The 19,117-nt window shown below is 39.2% G+C and overlaps 1 protein-coding gene across 5 annotated transcripts in view; it reads right to left on the bottom strand.

Moving 5' to 3' along the window:
* The window catches only part of RCAN2 (regulator of calcineurin 2), a 285,671-nt gene that overhangs the window by 11,554 nt on the left and 255,000 nt on the right, over positions 1-19,117 (bottom strand). For all 5 annotated transcript variants that reach the window (XM_012448794.2, XM_021676055.2, XM_012448795.3 and 2 more), the window contains 2 exons: positions 12,710-12,883; positions 10,760-10,931 (listed from right to left, as the gene is read on the bottom strand). In XM_012448794.2, coding sequence (XP_012304217.1) covers positions 10,760-10,931; positions 12,710-12,883 — 346 coding nt within the window. The remainder of the gene's footprint in view (positions 1-10,759; positions 10,932-12,709; positions 12,884-19,117) is intronic.

Below are 19,117 nucleotides of genomic sequence, written 5' to 3'. Positions count from 1 at the left end.
AAAGATGGTCATAATATCTCTCACCCCACATTCTCTCCTCGAACCTTGACACATTCCATTAAGGAGTGTTCCCTCTGTGTTCTCTCCCTTCAATCCTGGGCAAGCTTTAATGACTGTCTTGACAAATATAGTACAGGTTATGTAGCCCTTATCCAAAGATATCCAAAATCCAAAGCACGTCTGGCCCTGAGCATTTTGGATAAGAGACCCTCAACCTATGTGGTGGAAGTAAACAGTGTGACCTCTGAATTAGGTCACAAATATGCCACGCGCTTCTACTTCACTCTTGTAGAATGCTCATGCTTGAAACCCTACTTCTGAGTTGTAAGGAAGCCCAAGCAGCCCATGAAGAGGACCATATTAAGAACCAGGGCCCTGATCCACAGTGTAAGAACCCTCAACTAACAGTCAGCATCATTTTGCCAACCATGTAAGTGAACCATCTTCAAAGTTGACTTGCCAGCCCCCAGTTGTGCTGCTCCGGAAACATTGCGTGGGACAGATGTGAGCCTTCCCCCTGAGCCTGGCCCAAATGGCAGATTTGTGAGCAAAATAAATGATTGTTGTCTTAAGCCCTCCATTTTTGGGATAGTTTGCTATGTAGCAATTGATAAATGGATATGGGCCATGCAGACCCTCTTTGTTCTTGTCTTCCTCTAGTTATCTAAAGGGAAAGAAAAAAAAGTGTGTGTCTAGCAAGGGGTAGAGGAGTGAGCAAAGCTGGGAGGCATGGGTTGCTTCTCTGTACATCTTGCCTCTCTTCCACTCTTCTTTCTGTGCCTACCACTGACCCCTTACTAGGCGCTCTCCGCTTCTATGCCTCTGGCAACTCTGTCACATTTGAGAAAGTATAATTAGTGTAGTTCTCACATAAGAGTGTTATATCCCTAATGGTGTTTGGAAATGGATTTTTTTTTTTTTGTCATATGGTGTGGGTGGATGTTGGCATTTAGTAGGTGAGACCCAAGGATGTTAAATGTACTGCAGCGTGTAGGACTGTCAACTCCAAAATATCATAGCTTTCACAATGAGCAGCACTGAGCTAAGAGCTTAACACAGGCACTTTAAAAAATGCTTTTTATTATTATTGAAACAGGGACTTACGTTGTTCTGTTGCCTTGGCAGAGTACGGTGGCAGAATCACAGCTCACTGCAGGTTTAACCTCCTGGGCTCAAGTGATCCTCCTACCTCAGTCTCCTGAGTAGCTGGCACCACAGGTATGCACCACCACACCCGGATAATCTTATTTTTTATTTTGCGTAGAGACGGGGGTCTCACCACATTTCCTAGGCTGGTCTGAAACTTCTAGGCTCAACTGATGTTCCTGCCTCAGCCTCCCAAAGTGCTGAGATTTACAGGGGTGAGTCATCATACTCAGTGACACATGTTAATAAAAGACTAATATATGGTTTGAAAATCAAGTGACAATAAATAGGTAACATAAACTGAGCCCTTCCTATGTATGATACTGGATATATAGTTTTATATGGATTATCTCATTTGATGCTTGCCACAAACTGATTTTACTACTGAAGAAGCAGAGGCACAGAGAAGTTAAGAAACTTGCTCAAGGTCACAGAGTTAATAAAATGTGGAGCCTAGATTCAAACTCACATCCTATTTTTTTAAATTATACTTTAAGTTCTGGGGTATATGTGCAGATCGTGCAGGTTTGTTACATAGGTATACATGTGCCATGGTGGTTTGCTACATTCATTGCCCTGTCATCTACATTAGGTATTTCTCCTAATGACATCCCTCCCCAATCCCCTGCAACCCCTGCTATCCCTTCCCTAGCCTTCAAACCCCTGAAAGGCCCTGGTGTATGATGTTCCCCTCCTTGTGTCCATGTGTTCTCATTGTTCAACACAGGTTTCTTAATCTTAAGTATTAATCTGATTGCACTGTGGTCAGAGAGACTGTTTGTTATGATTTTCATTCTACTGCATTTGCTGAGGAGTGTTTTACTTCCACTTATGTGGTCAATTTTAGAATAAATTTGATGTGGTGCTGAGAAGAATGTATAATCTGTGGATTTGGGGTGGAGAGTTCTGTGAATGTCTATTAGGTCTGCTTGGTCCAGTCTGAGTTCAAGTCCTGGATATCCTTGTTAATTTTCTGTCTTACTGATCTGTCTAATATTGACAGTGGGGTGTTAAGATCTCCCACTATTATTGTGTGGGAGTCTAGGTCCCTTTGTAGATCATTAAGAACTTGCTTTATGTATCTGGGTGCTCCTGTATGGGGTACGTATGTATTTAGAATAGTTAGCTCTTCTTGCTGCATTGATCCATTTACCATCATTATGTAATGCCCTTCTTTGTTTCTTTTGATCTATGTTGGTTTAAAATGTGTTTTATCAGAGAATAGGATTGCGACCCCTGCTTTTTTTTGCTGCCCATTTACATTTAAGGTTAATATTGTTATGTGTGAAATTGATCCTGCCATTTGGATGCTAGCTGGTTGTTTTGCCCATTAGTTGATGCAGTTTCTTCGTATTGTCGATGGTCTTTACAATTTGGTATGTTTCTGCAGTGGCTGGTACTGGTTGTTTCTTTCCATGTTTAGTGCTTCCTTCAGGAGCTCTTGTAAGGCAGGTCTGGTGGTGACAAATTCTCTCAGCATTTGCTTGTCTGTAAAGAATTTTATTTTTTCTTAACTTATGAAGCTTAGTTTGGCTGGATATGAAATTTTGGTTTGAAAATTATTTTCTTTAAGGATGTTGAATATTGTCCCCCACTCTCTTCTGGCTTGTAGGGTTTCTGCCATGAGATTTGCTATGAGTCTGATGGGCTTCTCTTTGTGGTTAACTTGACCTTTCTCTCTGACTGCCCTTAGCATTTTTTCCTTCATTTCAACCCTGGTGAATCTGACGATTATGTATCTTTGGGTTGCTCTTCTCAAGGAATACCTCTGTGGTGTTCTCTATATTTCCTGAATTTGAATGTTGGCCTGCCTTGCTAGGTTGGGGAAGTTCTCCTAGATAATATCCTGAAGAACGTTTTCCAACTTGATTTCATTCTCCCCGTCACTTTCAGGTACACCAATCAAATGTAGATTGGTCTTTTCACATAATCCCATATTTCTTGGAAGCTCTGTTGATTAAAACATCAACAAAGCCTCCAAGACATCCTATGTTTTAATAATCATCCTGAGGCAAAGAAAAGCCTCTCTTCATGATTGGATATCCATTTACAGCTATAAAATAAAAGGAGATATTGTGGAGCAGAGAGACTTATTGGAAACTTAAAAATCACAGCTATTTGATCGCTACCTATTCACAAGCTCAATCTGGGAGCAGAGAAAGCACTCATTTTCTAGGCGAAAATGGAAAGAAGGGTTCAGGATTAAAAGACAGATTCCAGGAAATTCAGTCCTTTGTAAACTTTTTTTTCTTTCTGATTCTTTTGTGTTTTCATGAGCTCCTATTGAATTTTGGTGGATCCCAGAGAAAAGTGGTGAACTCCAATCCAGGTCTACTGGGTGTCCAGCATAAATACCTTACACCACTTAGTTAGGCATGCATGTAGTTGGGATGCTGCAGGTGACATCAGGGCCACAAACTGACATTTTCTCTCAGTAGGCCTGGTATGGATATATTTTAAGAAAATATTGATGAAATAATTGGAGTTCTCCTTTCTTTCCTCCTCCTCCTCAGTTCTGATCTATATCAAAGTAGGAAACAAAAAAAAGGAGTCCTTGGTAAGATGGGGAAGGGGGAGGATGACAGTGAGAGAGACGGCAAGAGAAAGAGAAGAGAAAGAGCATACTCAGTAGTTTTGGTATAAGGGTATATTTCAGTATAAGAACATTCGCTTATCTTCTGGAGGTTTCTAATACTAGATTGGGGATGGTAGGTATTTATCTTCATCCCCTCCTGAGATATTTAGGACCCAAAGTACTTCATGGGATCAACTGATTGACTGAGGATCTGAATTAATGGTTGAGAAAAAGAAGCAGAACTCCAGAGGGAAGATATGGGCAAGGAAATATAAGGGCAACATGGAGGGGAAACGGGTGGGAAGATAAAGAGGGAGGAAGACCAGAGAAAAGGGGCTCATCGACACTGGGTGAGAGGAAAGTGGTGGAGATGAAGAAAAGGGGAGCTGCCTGGGAGAGCCTCTGTGGGCCAAGTCTTCTCTGGGACTGGACCATCCTTTTCTCCCTTGCCCCATGTTAGGGGCCCAGACCCCATAACAACTGTGAGGACACACACACACATCTATAAGAAAAAATACAAGGGTAAATACTACAATGATTCTTTCTTAAAGTACTTTTTTATGGGCAGTAGGATTTGTTATTCATCTTTTTCCAGCTTTTTGTAATGTGTCTTTTTTCTACAACGTACACATTTTATGTTGTAAAATTAGAAAAGGCCAAACACCACATGTTCTCACTCATGAGTAGGTGTTGAACAATGAGAACATATGGACACAGTGAGGGGAACATCACACACCAGGGCCTGTCGGGGGGTGGGGAGTTAGGGGAGGGATAGCAGGGGGAGGGGGGATTGGAGAGGGCTAACATTAGGAAAAATACCTAATGAAGATGACAGGGTGATGGACGCAGCAAACCACCATGGCACATGTAAACCTATATAACAAACCTGCATATTCTGTACATGTACCCCAGAACTTAAAGTATAATAAATTAAAATAAAAAGAATAAAATACTCAAATATAAAAAAAGGAAGTATTTTAATATTGCTACTCCATAATGATGGGAGATAAATTAATGGACTATATGCTTAAAAGAATAGCCTCTCGAAACAACTTTTTTTCCAGTGACAATTCTTTCAAAGGAAATGGGAAAATTTGAACATGTTCTCTGGGATCCCAGTCTGATTCTCTTATGTGGGATATCACACGGAGACACTGTGCTAATGGGAACACGGGACATTTGCTGTTTTAGTTCCCTCTTGAATCTGTGATCAGAGAATATAGCAATTGCTAAACGAGAATTGAGGCCTTATATAATATTCACACCACATGCACCAAAAATATAGGTGCTCATCTATATTTTAAAAACTGATTTTTTTTCTATCTCTGAATCAGATCCTGGAATAGAAAATGTTTCTTTAGCATAGGTTACGTTAGTTAATGGAATGTCTTTTTCCATTGGGAGAAACACTATGCCAAGCAGTGACACCAGCAAAATTGCCTTACTATGTCATGTTTTGATACAGAAGAATTTCGAAAAAAATCTAAATATAGCAGACATACGCAACTTGAAACTCAAGCACCATTTTAAAAACCCTCCTCTGCAGTTAACTAAAATTGATCTTCCCAACAAGAGCTAAAAATAGCAGGAGGGAAAAAAAAAGAAGAGACAATGACTTTTCATATCTCTCCCTGCAGGCATTTTCAGTGACAATGAACATGACCTTCCAGAGCCATCTGAGAGAGCAGAATAAAGGTTGGCATTTTGCTTCCCACCTCTGATTTACTGTCCGTTTAGTGCCGTGCATGCATCTCTATTTTACCATTTTCTGCCGATTGGTGGGGATAAGCTATTTTGCTAGGCTGGGTTTTTATTTGTCCTATTTTGTTTTACATCAGAAAAGAACCTGGCACTGTACTGCTTCTGGAGTCAGGAACAACAGATATTTTAAAAGAAATATTCAACTCATAATTCCCCTCAAGGTCAGAGCCCATCTGATTCTGTCTAGGTCACTGTTAAACTGATGGGCTTCTACACATTCACTGGGGGACTCATAGAAACACACAAGGATTCTGTTTTACAGAGACAATAACTGTTCCCTAAACAGAGCAGAGGAAGGCAAATTTTGATCTGCACATCCTGCTGGACACTAGAAAAAAGCATGGAATGTACCATAAGGAACTGATGCAGTAGTGTGTTTTAGTGGGTGCCAAAACGTAGCGAAATAAAATGTGAGGGAGAAAAAGGCATAAGTTGTTTTGTATTCTTAAATTTCTCTTTTACAGCAATCTTAAATTTCTTCTAGAGAAAAATATTTCACTTTCCAGGGTAACGGTACTGGCTCAATCAATCCTTTACTCCTCTTGCTAGTGGCAGAGGATATATTTTATTTTAATTTAGTAGCTGTGCAGCCTTGGGCAAGTTACTTAACAACTCTGTGCCTCACGTTCCCAGCTGTATAATGTAGGACAATAATAATACCTGCTGTTGTCTGTGAACATTAAATCATATTGTAAGGTATTTAGAAGAGTGCCTGGCACATAGTACATCATTTATCTTCATCCCCACATAATTTTAAGTCATTATTTTTATTTATTTTCTAATGTATAATATCTATTTTACTTTCTGGATCAAAGATAGAATGGTCATGGGGACAATGATTAAGGATGTTTAAAATTATGCCTCTCATAATTTTCAGAATATAAACTTCCTCTAGGTATAATACACAGAACTGAGAGACACTTCTTGAATATAATATGGCCCTTGTCTCCTGTCGTAACATCTTCTAAAGTATTTCAAAGTATTTCAACACCACCCACAGGTTTGGGTCTGAACATGGTTTCATTATAATTGCACTGTTTTCTTTATGTTTGTTTCTCGGACCTCTCTAGAAGTTTTCAGGAATCGGACTTGTTCCTCTCTGAAAGAAGGTCACCACTATTCCTCTTTAAAGAACTAGAGACTGTTCTGCCCCTTGCTTGTCTGAGATGAGGCCTGGATCCCCACCGTTTTATTTGTTCTCCATGAAAGGGTTCTAATAAATTGTGTCATTGCCTTTGGGGGCAGCCAGTCGGTTGACTTAGCCTGAGTCCCATCTCACTCTGGATCCCTGCTCCATGATGTTCTTTCTTTAGACTTTTTCCCCAGCAGCTTTAGATATCTACATACCTTCTCAATCACTCTGCTTTACCAATTAAACACTGTTAATCGTTCCTCTACTGCAAATCTACATTGCTTTGATCATCTGAGTTGTTTTTCTCTGTTCTCATTCTAATTTGTTTCTGTACTTCGGGAACTGAGGTAGTCATCTTTAACATGAAATTAGTTATAATTTGTTACTGACGTGATTCTGCCAAAGGATTAAAAATAAATTTTAGTAAATCACTTTTTTTAAATGAAAATGCTAGAAGTCCTCTAATTATAGAAAACATTAATTTAATGCTTCCTGAATGAGTCTGGCTAAAGCTGCAAGAAAGTAAGTTTGTCAGCAAATAAACTATCTCTAGACAAGCTAATAGCTCTGATCTATTCATTTATTCATGCATGCATTCATTCCTCCAATATTTATTGAGCATCTACTATGTGCCAGGTACTTTCAGGTGCTGAGAATACCGAAATGGATGAAACATGCATTTTTTTTTTTTTCCCTCAAGAAGAAGAGAAGACAGTAAGTAGAACAATAGAAACTTATTATAAGGAAAAGTGAACATTTGTGCAAAGTGACAGGAGGAGACTGAAGGAGCAACCTCTTGCCTTGGCACTTGGTTCAGAAGGGGGCAGAGACCCAGAGATGCGATGGGGAGGAGGATGCCATGGAGAGGAGGCAGGGTGTGGCCCTGCTCTCTCGTTGTTGCAGCTGAAATAATCTCTAATTTAATCTCTGATATTTTCAACTCAATTGTTGAACATAAATCACGTATGTGTGTGGCTGAGGAAGCTTCGAGGATATAGGAAATTGGGGGGGAAACAAAAACAGCCCCAAATTGCTAGCAAGGAACAGAGAGAAACATATCCTAGAAAATACATCCAGATTACAGCTGTTCCATGGACACAGTATCAGTCACAATATCAGGAAACCCTCAATATTTGCTCTCGTACCCAATGAACAAGTCTCCATTTGCACATTTACCAGACACTAGGTTATGCTTTCTGGAAGTTTAGATTGGTGTTTTGTTAGAAATAATTCTTGATTCAGGACTAGAATAAATGTTTGCCAGAGTCAGAGCAGAGCAGGCCTGAAGTCAGCCAAGCCAACCAGTATCCTTGATAGACTGCCACCTGGCAAAGCAGTGAAGTTTACTCTCTGGAGTCAGCAGAGCCAGGGTTTGAAATTTGACAATGTCACCAACCAGCTGTGTCACCTTGGGAAAGTTCATGCTTCTTTCTACAGCCCAGTTTCCTAATCCATAAAATGGGGATAATAATAGGTCCTATCTCTGTGCTTATCACAAAGCAGGGCCCTTCAAAAATGGTAGATGGTACATTTATTGTGACAAAAGAATGTGGGTGCTATAGATTAACTGCACAATTAAGGTAAAAGGCAGCATTTTTAACATTGTTGATAAGTTATTTACAACATGGAACCGCCCCCTCCCCCCCGGCCCTGACACCCTGCTTTTTTTTTTCCCTCTGTCTCTTTAAGACCATTTCCTTCCTCCCTCTTTCTTTCTCCCTCTTCTGTGTCAGGCTCTGTGAGCATCCTTTCTGGGCCTAATTCCCATCCCATCTGTGCCTTCTGCCTCCATCAGTCCCAGGTCACATTTGTCCCTGTCTGTGACTTCCAGAGCCTGGACTCAGCTCTGTCAGCCAGTAAGAGTGTCTGGAACTTGCCCCTAGCTTTCTCTGCATCAATCTTTGTGAATGCTGACAACAATAAATGTTCATTCACATTCTTGATAAAAAATAATTTGAATTTTACTGGATGATCAGCTCCACATGAGTGAAGTGGAGTCCAGCTGGGGTGTGGTGGTCAGAAAGTCTGACATAGCTTGAGTCCCCTTTCTAAATAGTGAAGTAGGAGGAGCACAGCACTGGGGGCTCTGGCTCTTTCATTGGCAAATCAGCTCCCTGTTTTGTTCTGGACCTCAGTTTCCTGTTCTGTAAAATGCAGGTCAGACTCCTAGGTCCTATAGCCAAGACCTTAGTGATTCTATAAAGAGCTCTGTTTGCTGACATTCAAAACATCTCTACAGAGTGTTAAGATGTGTCCTTGTCAATATCTGTGCATAAGATGTGTCCTTGTCAATATCTGTGCATAGGCAGCTCCAAGGACCTTGGCTGAAATTGGTCCATTTGGATGAGTGTGCTTGTTTCTGCAACGTCCTGAATGACTGTGAGAAAGGGCTTCAAAAGGCTTCGCGTGAGCAGACTCGATTTACTTTACACACTGTGCAATTTTAAGCATATCACACATGTGGATTTTTGAAGGGGGAGTGTCTAATATCAGGATCCTGGATGTGAACTAGATGTTCAATGAAATCATATTTCACTAACATCTCCCTTATTATTATATTGCTTCTTTCATCAGCACATCTTCGACATACCTACTGCTTCTTTGAAGGTAAAACTTATGGCCATTTTAAAGGGTCTGAGAAGCTAAGTGATGTGATGGTGATTACAAAGAAACCTCCACTGAGCTTGCTCTTGAAACTTCTATAATTTAACTTTCAGGCCACACGACAGCTGGCAATTCTCTTGCAAGGAGTGCTTATTAATCAGATTGGCATCATCTTAATCTGGGTACCCGGTAAGATGACCAGCTTTTCTTGGTTTGCCTGGGAATTTTCTGAGTTTAGCAGTGAAGGTCCTGTAGCCAAGGGACTCCTTAATCCTGGAGAAACTAGGACAGTTGGTCGCCATAATTCCTAGGGTTCTCAGATTTTGGCCTATACAAGAATCAACACATGTGATTATTAAAACTGCAGATTTCTGAGATGGGTGATTCTGGGCCAAATGTTCTCCTGTAACATTAAGAAACGCTGGTAAGAACTTATGTTTACTATTCTTGGTACTTGGCATTTAGCTACCAGTGATTCTTAAACTCATCTGCATATTAGAATCAGCTGGGGAGCCTTTAAAACATACCTATACCTGGACTTTACCCACATCAAATTAGAATCTCTTGGGGTAGGGTCAGGCATTCAGATCCTATTTTTAAAGCTCCTTCTTATCCCAAGATAACTGGCAGTAGATAGAGAAGACATAATGGCCATTAGTTACCACTCAATTCACAGTGCTAAAAATCTCAGCTGCCACCTGGCTTCAGCCCTTCAATTTCTATTATTTCCCTCCCAATATAATACAGGAAAAAATACTTTGGGGTGCAAGGTGGCATCATCTGCTGAAACTGAGGGCAATATTACTTCTAGGTACAAAGCCTAAAGAAACTTTTGGAAAAGTGCACAAAGATGTACAAGAATGTTAACTGTTACTTTGATTGTTATAGCCAAAACCTGAAAATAGTCTAAATGTCCATCAACAGGAAAGTGGCTAAGTAGAGTGTGGTGGTAGATTCATATTTTAGAATACTACACTGCAGTGAGAATGGTGAATCATAGCTCCATATGCCAACATCAGAACAAAGTGACCATAAGATTTTTTTAAAGTTAGAGGCTGCCGTGACTGACTTCTTAGGGACTTGGAGGTTTCACTTTGGCAGGCAGGTTTTCTTGTAACAGGGGGTTCCTGAGTGTGCACTAACACTGTGACAGCAGTAAAACTGGGTTGCATAGCATAGATGCCTCCTTCCAGCTAGTAATGCTCATTTTGTCTATTCTGAGGAAACAATTTCCTCCTGGTATAGAGATAAATCCCACAAGAATTAGGAAGTGCTGCTGGATCTTAAAATATCTGCATTGCAATCCAGAAGCTGCGTGGACTTGACGTCATTTTAGTTTAGGTTCCCAAGTTGCTTCTGAACAGGTGCAAAGTCTGATGCTGCATCCTCATCCATCATTCCCTCTCATTGTCCACAGAGAGCAATAAATCCATTAGAAATGCAGATGTTACTGTGAACCCAGGATTTCAAGGCTGTTAATCCCATTTGGCTTTTCTAGGTTGCTGACAAGTGTTTATTTTAAAATGGGCCACAAAGCTTACCTGGTCCTAGTTTGGCCACAGCATAGAGGAGGTCGTAGTTGAGGACTGGCGTGGCATCATTGATGGGCTGCCAGCCGACAGGTGGGGAGGAAGGGGGCGATATGAGAAATTGTTTGGCAGGCTGGGGTGGAGCCAAGTGCAGTTTATCTCCATCTGTCTCTGGAGTCTGAACCTTTCAAATAGAGTAGAGATGAAGACACTTATTCATCATGGCTTCAGATGTGTCATTTTGGCACATTAAAATGTGGGTTTGGTTTCAGCCTGTGACAAATGAACCAGACTGTAATAATAATTACCACTTACCACATACCATGTGCTCAATTGCCTTATTTAATCCTGAAAACAGTGGATTTCAACCTTTACTATACATCCGAATCACCTGCAGTCCTTACTAAAACACAGAGTACTGAGCCCCCAACTCCCACATTTCTGATTCAGGAGGCCTGAGAAGGGGCCTGAGGGTTTGCATTTCTAATAGGTTCCCAGGCAATGCTGATTCAGCTGCCAGTCCACTGCCCCACTATACACCTGCCAAATTCTTCCTTCTCTATTTTCCTCCTTCCTTCCTTGGTGAAATTCACGTAACATAAAATTAACCACTTGAAAGTGAACAATTTAGTATATTCCCAATGCGCAACAACCACCTCTATCCAGATCCAACCTCTTTTCATCACCTTAAAAGAAATCCTGCACCTATTACTACCAGTACTACCATTACCAGTTACTACCATTCCTGTCTCCCACTGGTCACTGGCAACCACCATGGTGCTTTCTGTCTCTACAGATTTTACCTGTTCTCGGTATGTCTTATAAGTCGAATCACAGAATATGTGACCTTTTGTGTCTGGCTTCTTTCCCTTAGTATGTTTTCAAGGTTCATCCACATTGTAGTACACATGAGTATTTTAGTCCTTTTTATGGATGAATAGTATTCCATCATATGGATATACTATAACTTGCTCATCCATTCATCCATTGCTGGACATTTGTGTGGTTTCCACCTTTTGTCTATTGTGAATAGTGCTGTTGTGATGTGTGTGTACATGTGTTTGCTTGAGTACCTGTTTTAAATACCTAGGAGTGGAATTGCTGGGTCAGATGGTAATTTGATGCTTAACTTTTTAAGGAACTGAGTGAGGTTTTAAAGACAAGGAAACTGAGGTTTGTCCACATCACACACATTAGAATAGCAGTGATGGAATTTGAACATGGACACAAGGCCAACATTTATGTTCTTTGCACTGTGCCATCTCTGTAGAGTCTAAAGGTGGAAAGCATACTTACAGATCACTTAAAAAATGGATCAAGGTATCTAGTGATGAGGTGAGGTCACTAATGGAACATGATGGGTATTGATTTCTATTGCTGTGAACTTCATAAGCATTGCCAAGAATTACCCATTTCATTTTGGAACAGTTAGAATTGATTTTTGGATGAAACAAATTAATTTCCATATATTTGTAACCTTTTCTCATAAATATGAATCATTGAAAAGTTATACATTCCACCAGACCTGTCATATAATTTAAGTTTTAATTATAACCCTGATAGGAAGGTTAGGAGTAGCTGTGATTAGATCATTTTTATTATAACTGCTAGCTGGCATTTATTGTGCATTTACCAAATACTAGGCATTAAAACACACAATAATTCATGCACTCCTCATAACAACAGTATGAGGAATAGATCTTCATCATCACCACTTTACAGAGGAGAATATGAAGCCCCAGTGAGGTTATGTAACTTGCTCTGTTTGCCAGTTCTGAGAGCCTGTTTTCTAAGCCACTAAGCTGCCCCTATCTGGGAATCATGACGTGGATCTATTTTTCAGTGAATTAATTTATAGACTACCAACCAATCTGAAAGTAGAAAGGGCTTCAATTTACATTTTAAAATGGTAAATATTAATGTAGGACAAAAAAGAATAACTTTGGTAAACAATTACTTTACCTGTGCAAAGTAGAGTTTTAATTTTTTCCCTCTGAATTGGGTTTCATGAAGCTCTATCCTAGCTCGGGCTGCAGATTTAGGATTGCTGAAGTTTATGCGGACACGTCTGAAACTCTTAAATAGCTGGAACGTCACACAGTCATCATAAGCCCGGAAGAGTCCCTCAAATTTTTCCTGATAAAAACAAACACAGAGAAAAATCCATTGGTCATATGTCTGGTATGATGCATGTCTGATAAAAACAAACAACTAAAAAAAAGGCTGTTTTTAATATACAGTTTAAATAGAACACCATGTTGCCAGCTGTAAAACATGCCTGTGGGTTTAGCTGAAGGACTTATAATCTTGTTCTACGGTTCTCTAGAGGACCAGTGAATAGGGTTCAAAGTACATGAAACATTTTGAAATTGTGCAAAATGTTGAGGATTTTTATAGAGGAGAGGGATTGTAATGATCATCAGATTCTCAAAGAAGTTCCTTATCTCCAAAGTACTAGAGCTACTGAATAAAGCACATGGTAAACATTAGTGCTTACCAGTCTTGGGGGCACGTCTATTTTTTCTTTTTTTCTTCTTTTGAGACAGAGTCTCGCTCTGTTGCCCATGCTGGAGTGCAGTGGTGTGATCTTGGCTCATTGCAACCTCCGCCTCCAGAATTCAAGTGATTCTCCTGCCTCAGCCTCCCAAGTAGCTGGGATTACAGGCATGCACCACCACACCCAGCTAATTTTTGTATTTTTTAGGAGAGATGGGGTTTCGTCATATTGGCCAGGCTGATCTCGAACTTTGGACCTCAAGTGATCCACCTGATTCGACCTCCCAAAGTACTCGGATTACAGGTATGTGCCAGACCAAGAAGGGTGGGCACTTTTCTTGCTTAAAAATATGAGATCCACATCACCCAGTTTCCTAGTCAGGCAGTACCATCTGATTAGTCCTGGTCAATGAAATACGTGCAGAGAGCAGAAGAAAGCTCTCAAGTAATTTTTCAGTCTCTTTCTCTGAAGAGGCCATGTGTTTCAAATGGTACAGCTGTCAGAAACAGGATTCTCTTCATTCTGGGTTCCTGAGTGGCTGTATGAAGCAGAAATAGTTTTCTCCCTACTCCGACCCCATTCTATAGCCAACTTTGCCTTAGCAAGGAAAAAAAAAAAATCTCTATTGCATTAAATCACTGAGATTTGAAAATTATTGTATTCCTACAGCATAACCAAACCTATCACATACAAAGCAATAATTTAAAAATTTAGACTCAATGCACAATTTCAATTCAACTGAATAAGTGTCTATTAAATGCTCACTTTGTATGAGGCATGGTCCCTCTCTAGGCTTTAAGAGGATACAGAAATGAGTACCACATTGTTCTGACCCTCAACCATTTAACATGTGAAGCAGATATACACAAGTAAGAGAACACCCAGAACATTGGGAAAAGGCATACGGGAAAACTAGAGAATTAAAAATATATACATATATATACATCTGTATATATTTTTAATTCTCATGTGTATATATATGTGTATATATGTATATATATGTGTATATATACATATATTGTTTTTATATGTATATATACACATATGTGTGTATATATGTGTGTATATATGTATATATAAATATTAGCATATTTATACATATTACGCCTTTCCCCAGTGTTTTAACACCCAGAACACTGGGGAAAGGCGTAATATGTATAAATATGCTAATGCCATCTGTCTAATATCTGGTTCCTCTTATCCAAAAAATATTCTTATTATAAGAAAACTAGTATATGTTGTAAGCTAGTTTGTTCTTAATAAAGAAATTGCCACTAAGGAAATTATATATAAGTAACCTGATCAACAGTAAAAGGTAATTTCTCATAATAGTGAGTACAAGTAAGAATGGAGATGCATGCAATATTAATACTGCAAGATTCATAGAATTATAACTAGGAATGGACTTAAGAGATGATGAACTCAGCCTTTTACTTCTCACCTCCATCATTTTACGAATCAGAACCCTGAGATCTGAAAAGATAAGGACCTACCCATGGGCACATGGAGAGTCAGTGGCAGAGCCATGACCAGGCCAAAGTCTTTGTGACCCTGTCAACTCTCTAAAGAATTATACTGTCAGGTTGCTAGGAGGAGATGATTGTTTTAATAAGAGCAAGAGATGGATAGTGATACACTGACCCAAGTCTAAAGGGTGACCACATCTAAGAGAATCAACATAGTGAGGTGGGGTTATAAAACCACTGACTTCTGAGGCTGCACAGGAAGAATAACTCAAATGTCAGGGAAGGTCTTCCTGCCTCTTGAGCATCCAGACGAACTTGTCTCAGACCCTCAAGCCCATGTTGGTGATGCTTCCATACCCTGCTGCCCATTTCTGAGAATCCCCAGGCTGCAGCTTCCCCCTTGTCCCTCCCATCTTTGATTCCTGTGTCTGCCCACACTATTCTCTTTTATACCAGTCCAAGGACCCCAAATAATACAGTCAAAGCTTTTGCTTTTTTAATGACATTTGTGGAGATTTGAGGGGCTCTTTCTGTCATTTTCAGTTTTTTTTTTTCTTATTCTCCTATTCCCATGATGAAAAAAACAAGAATTTTTCCTTGTCTTATGCAGAGCAGGGTTTTTTTTCTCCCCTCATCTCTCAAGCCTTGGGATCAGCCAACTCCCAGACTCGGGGCTTCAGCTACCACTCCAAGGAGGCTCGTTATGGAATTCTGTCCCAACAATACTGTGTTTTCCTGATTAGAAATCCCGGTGACTAAAATGCATTCTGTTTCCTCATAATGAGAGTACTCTGAACTGGTCAAATTACAGCTGGTAGTTTGATTAGTTTGGGAAGTTTTCAGGAATAGAAGGAATTAAGAGATTAAAAACTCTTGTTTCTATGTACAGTATCATATTTTTTAAGGACAGAATCCCTGGGTCTTCTTTGTGGCTGGTATGTTTTTCCATTTCCAAGTTGGGAGTTCCACCTTCTCATCACCTCTCCAACACTAAGCATGGGCGGTTAAGGCCAGATATTGAAAGCGAGGTGCTTTTTCCTTTGAGTCTAATTCCTTCCTTTTCATTTCATATTTCTTTTTTATGCTTCACATCTCATCTTATCAGAGCTGTTTGGCCTCAAGTGCCTGCATTAGGAGCAACAAATCAAAAAGTCCAGGTTTTAGGCTTAGGGGGGTGCTGACAATGTGCTAGTGTGTTCTTAATAAAGAAATTTATTTTGTGAGGCCTTGGCAGACTTCAAGAACATCTTGTTCCCACTGATCCTCAATAGAGGGCTCCAGGCAACAACTCCCACTGAGTTAGAGTTGGCCATTTACATGAAACTCTGATATTCATTGTTTTGGGCTTAGGCCGAGAAACAAAAGCAGGTCTTGCACCAAACCTGGGGTGTAGCCCGGAACTCAGGGGCCAGGGTTTTCACTGGATCATATGGGGCTTAAAGTCCACAATGATGATAATAAACAGCTGACAGTTACTCAGCATGTTCTCTCTTTTCAATCCTTTTGGGAACTTTATTTGTAGGGAGTGACCGTTGTCCAAGAATAGGGACTTGCTATCCTTCTCTATTTTTGTTTCCATTAGTGACAATGCAAACATATCATTTGCTGAGGCAGCAGGATACTAGACCAAATTAGAGGCAGATCCAGCAAAATGAAGCCACCAGATGTACCTGTAAACAGTGTCACCAAAAGCACTGGCTGTAGGAATTCTCCACCTGCCATTACAGAAAATCTTCTGTGGTCTTGATGCCCAGGGACATTCTTACCAGGGATACAATAATAATTTGTCTCCAGTTCTATTCCCCAACAAATCCAATAAATAATTCTTAATTTCTCCTCAATTGTTAGTTCTCTTTGTAGCTTCCTGTTTGAATAAAGTTCTATAGCAGCGATCTCAAGCTCTTTGGTTTTAGGACCTGTTTACACTCTTAAAAATTATTGAGGCTCCTAAAGACCTTTTGTAAATGTGGGTTTTATTTAACAATGCTTATTGTACTAGAAATTAAAACTGAGAAACTTGAAAATATTTATATATAAATCCATTTAAAAGTAAAAATAATAAGTCCTTTATTTGTTAACATAAACTTTTTAGTGAAAATAACTGTTTTCCAAAATAAGAAAAAATTTTAATGAGAAGATTGACATTGTTTCACATTTTTGCAAATCTCTCTTTAATTTCCAAATTAATACAAGACACCTGCAATCTCATATCTGCTTCTGCATTCAATCAATTTCACCAAGTTGTTTGTTTTGACTGAAGAATATGAAGAAAAGATGACCTCATCCAAATATGTGGTTGAAAAGGGATGCAGTATTTTAATAGCCCTTCAAATAATTGTGAATATTCTTCCTTGATATCTCATCAAAATTCAACAAATAGTAGTTTCTTAAAGTGTATTACATAATCAAATAACATTTTTATCTGATTTTAAGATCTATTTATCTATTTTGCACTTTGAATACATTTTAACCCATACAATGATTTCAGAATAGTGTACATTAATCATTTAGAAAATACTGGTTCCCCAAGTTATGTTGCTCTTCCAAATCCACCAATTTCAATATTATATTAAAAATCACAATCATTAATGCTATAGTTTGGTGCAAAAGTAATCACGGGTTTTGCCATTACTTTTTATCTACCATCTATCGTATCAAAAAGTCTTTAAAAATTCAAAAGTTGTGGAAGTCACATTGGTGGGTAGAAGTTTTCTAAAATTTTAATTTTTGCTTGAAAGCTCATTCTTCATTATTGGCAACACACACTGTCAGTTATTTTTCTTATAGTAGCAGATTCACTTCATTCATTTTTGAAAAATTGCCTGCCAAATACCTAAGTCTCCATAACTATACTTTGCTTGTCAGTTGTTTCTTCAAGTAAAAATGGTGTTCTATGAGAAAAGTACCAAGGGCAGCTTAGGACAACTTAGAATGTTTCCTCCAGTCAAACATTGTATTTCAGGATGCCACAGAAGTGCTTTTCATGTGTACTTCCCATTTTGTTATTCAGAATATTACAAAGGTATGTGCTTAAGGATAAAGAGTTAATAAAATAAATCTTACTGCCTTATCAAGGACATTTCTAAGTAGAATTTGCATTTGCTTTCTTTTTTTTAAACTGTGAGTGTGTGGTTGTGAAGAATAGAAATACAGTCATGTACTGCATAATGGAATTTTGGTCAACAATGGACTGCATATCTGACTGTGGTCCCATAAGAGTGTAATACCATATTTTTACCACACTTTTTCTATGTTTAGATATATTGAGATACACAAATAATTATGTGTAGCAATGGCCTACAGAATTAGTATAGTAATATGCTGTACAGGTTTGTAGCCTAGGAGCAATAGGCTATACCTTGGAGCTTGGATGTGTAGTAGGCTATATCATCTAGATTTGTGTAAGTACACTCTGTGATGTTCAAACAACAAAACCACCTAAGGACACATTTCTCAGAATGTATTCCCAAGGTTAAGCAACACATGACTGTATTACTAGCACAATCTGGTGGCACTGCATTGATTCATGCTAAAGTGCCAGCAGTTTTAACTACCATTGCTTTTGTACTATGGGTATAAATGTCAACACAACTGAAAAGGTAAATGATACCTTAGTATTACTATGAAAATAGTTTTGACAACACAGGAAATGGTATTGGGAACCTCATGAGTCTGTAAACCACACACTGAGAACTGCTGTACAATAGGATCTCAGAAGTAAGGATCCAGTTGGCACGGGGAAAAGATAGGATGTCTAGTGAGACCCTTAAAGGTAAACAACATGGTCAGAAAAGAGCTTTCCCATAAGGAAGTGTGATAATACTGGTATTGAATGCTGCAGGAAAGTCAAATAGGGTGAAGATGGAGATGACACCACTGGATTTGACAAATGGAATGATGCTGATGACCTTACCGAGAGATCTATTTGAATAGATGTGTAATAGATTAATTAATTACAGATGGAGGAATGAAGGGCAGAGAAAAAGCTGGAAAAAGACTTTGGCAATAAAAAACAAGGAGGTGGGATGATAACTATATGGGAAGTCATGGTCACAAGCAGATTTTTGATAGTGTGAGAAACACTTACTTACTGGCTAAAGAAATGAAACTAATGAAGAGGGAGAGAGAAGAAATAGTAAGCATATGTTGAAATCTGAACCCCAGTACCTCAGAACATGACCTTATTTGGAAACAGGGTCATCAAAGATGAATGAGTTAAAAAGATGTCATACTAAAGTGGTGTGGGACCCTAATCTGACTAGCATCCTTACAAGAAAATAGCCATGTGAGCACAGAGAAACATAGGGAGAGTGTCCTGTGAAGAGAGTGGAGTGGCACATCTGCAATAGATTAACTACAGATGGAGGAGTGAAGGGCAGAGAAAAAGCCAGGGACTGCTAAATATTG

The sequence above is a fragment of the Aotus nancymaae genome, unplaced genomic scaffold (assembly GCF_030222135.1).
Source record: "Aotus nancymaae isolate 86718 unplaced genomic scaffold, 86718_ANA_hifiasm-v0.15.2.pri h1tg000040l, whole genome shotgun sequence".
NCBI classification, from domain to species: Eukaryota; Metazoa; Chordata; class Mammalia; order Primates; family Aotidae; genus Aotus; species Aotus nancymaae.
Note: the sequence above shows the minus strand (reverse complement) of the source record. Positions and strands in the feature narration are given on the sequence as shown.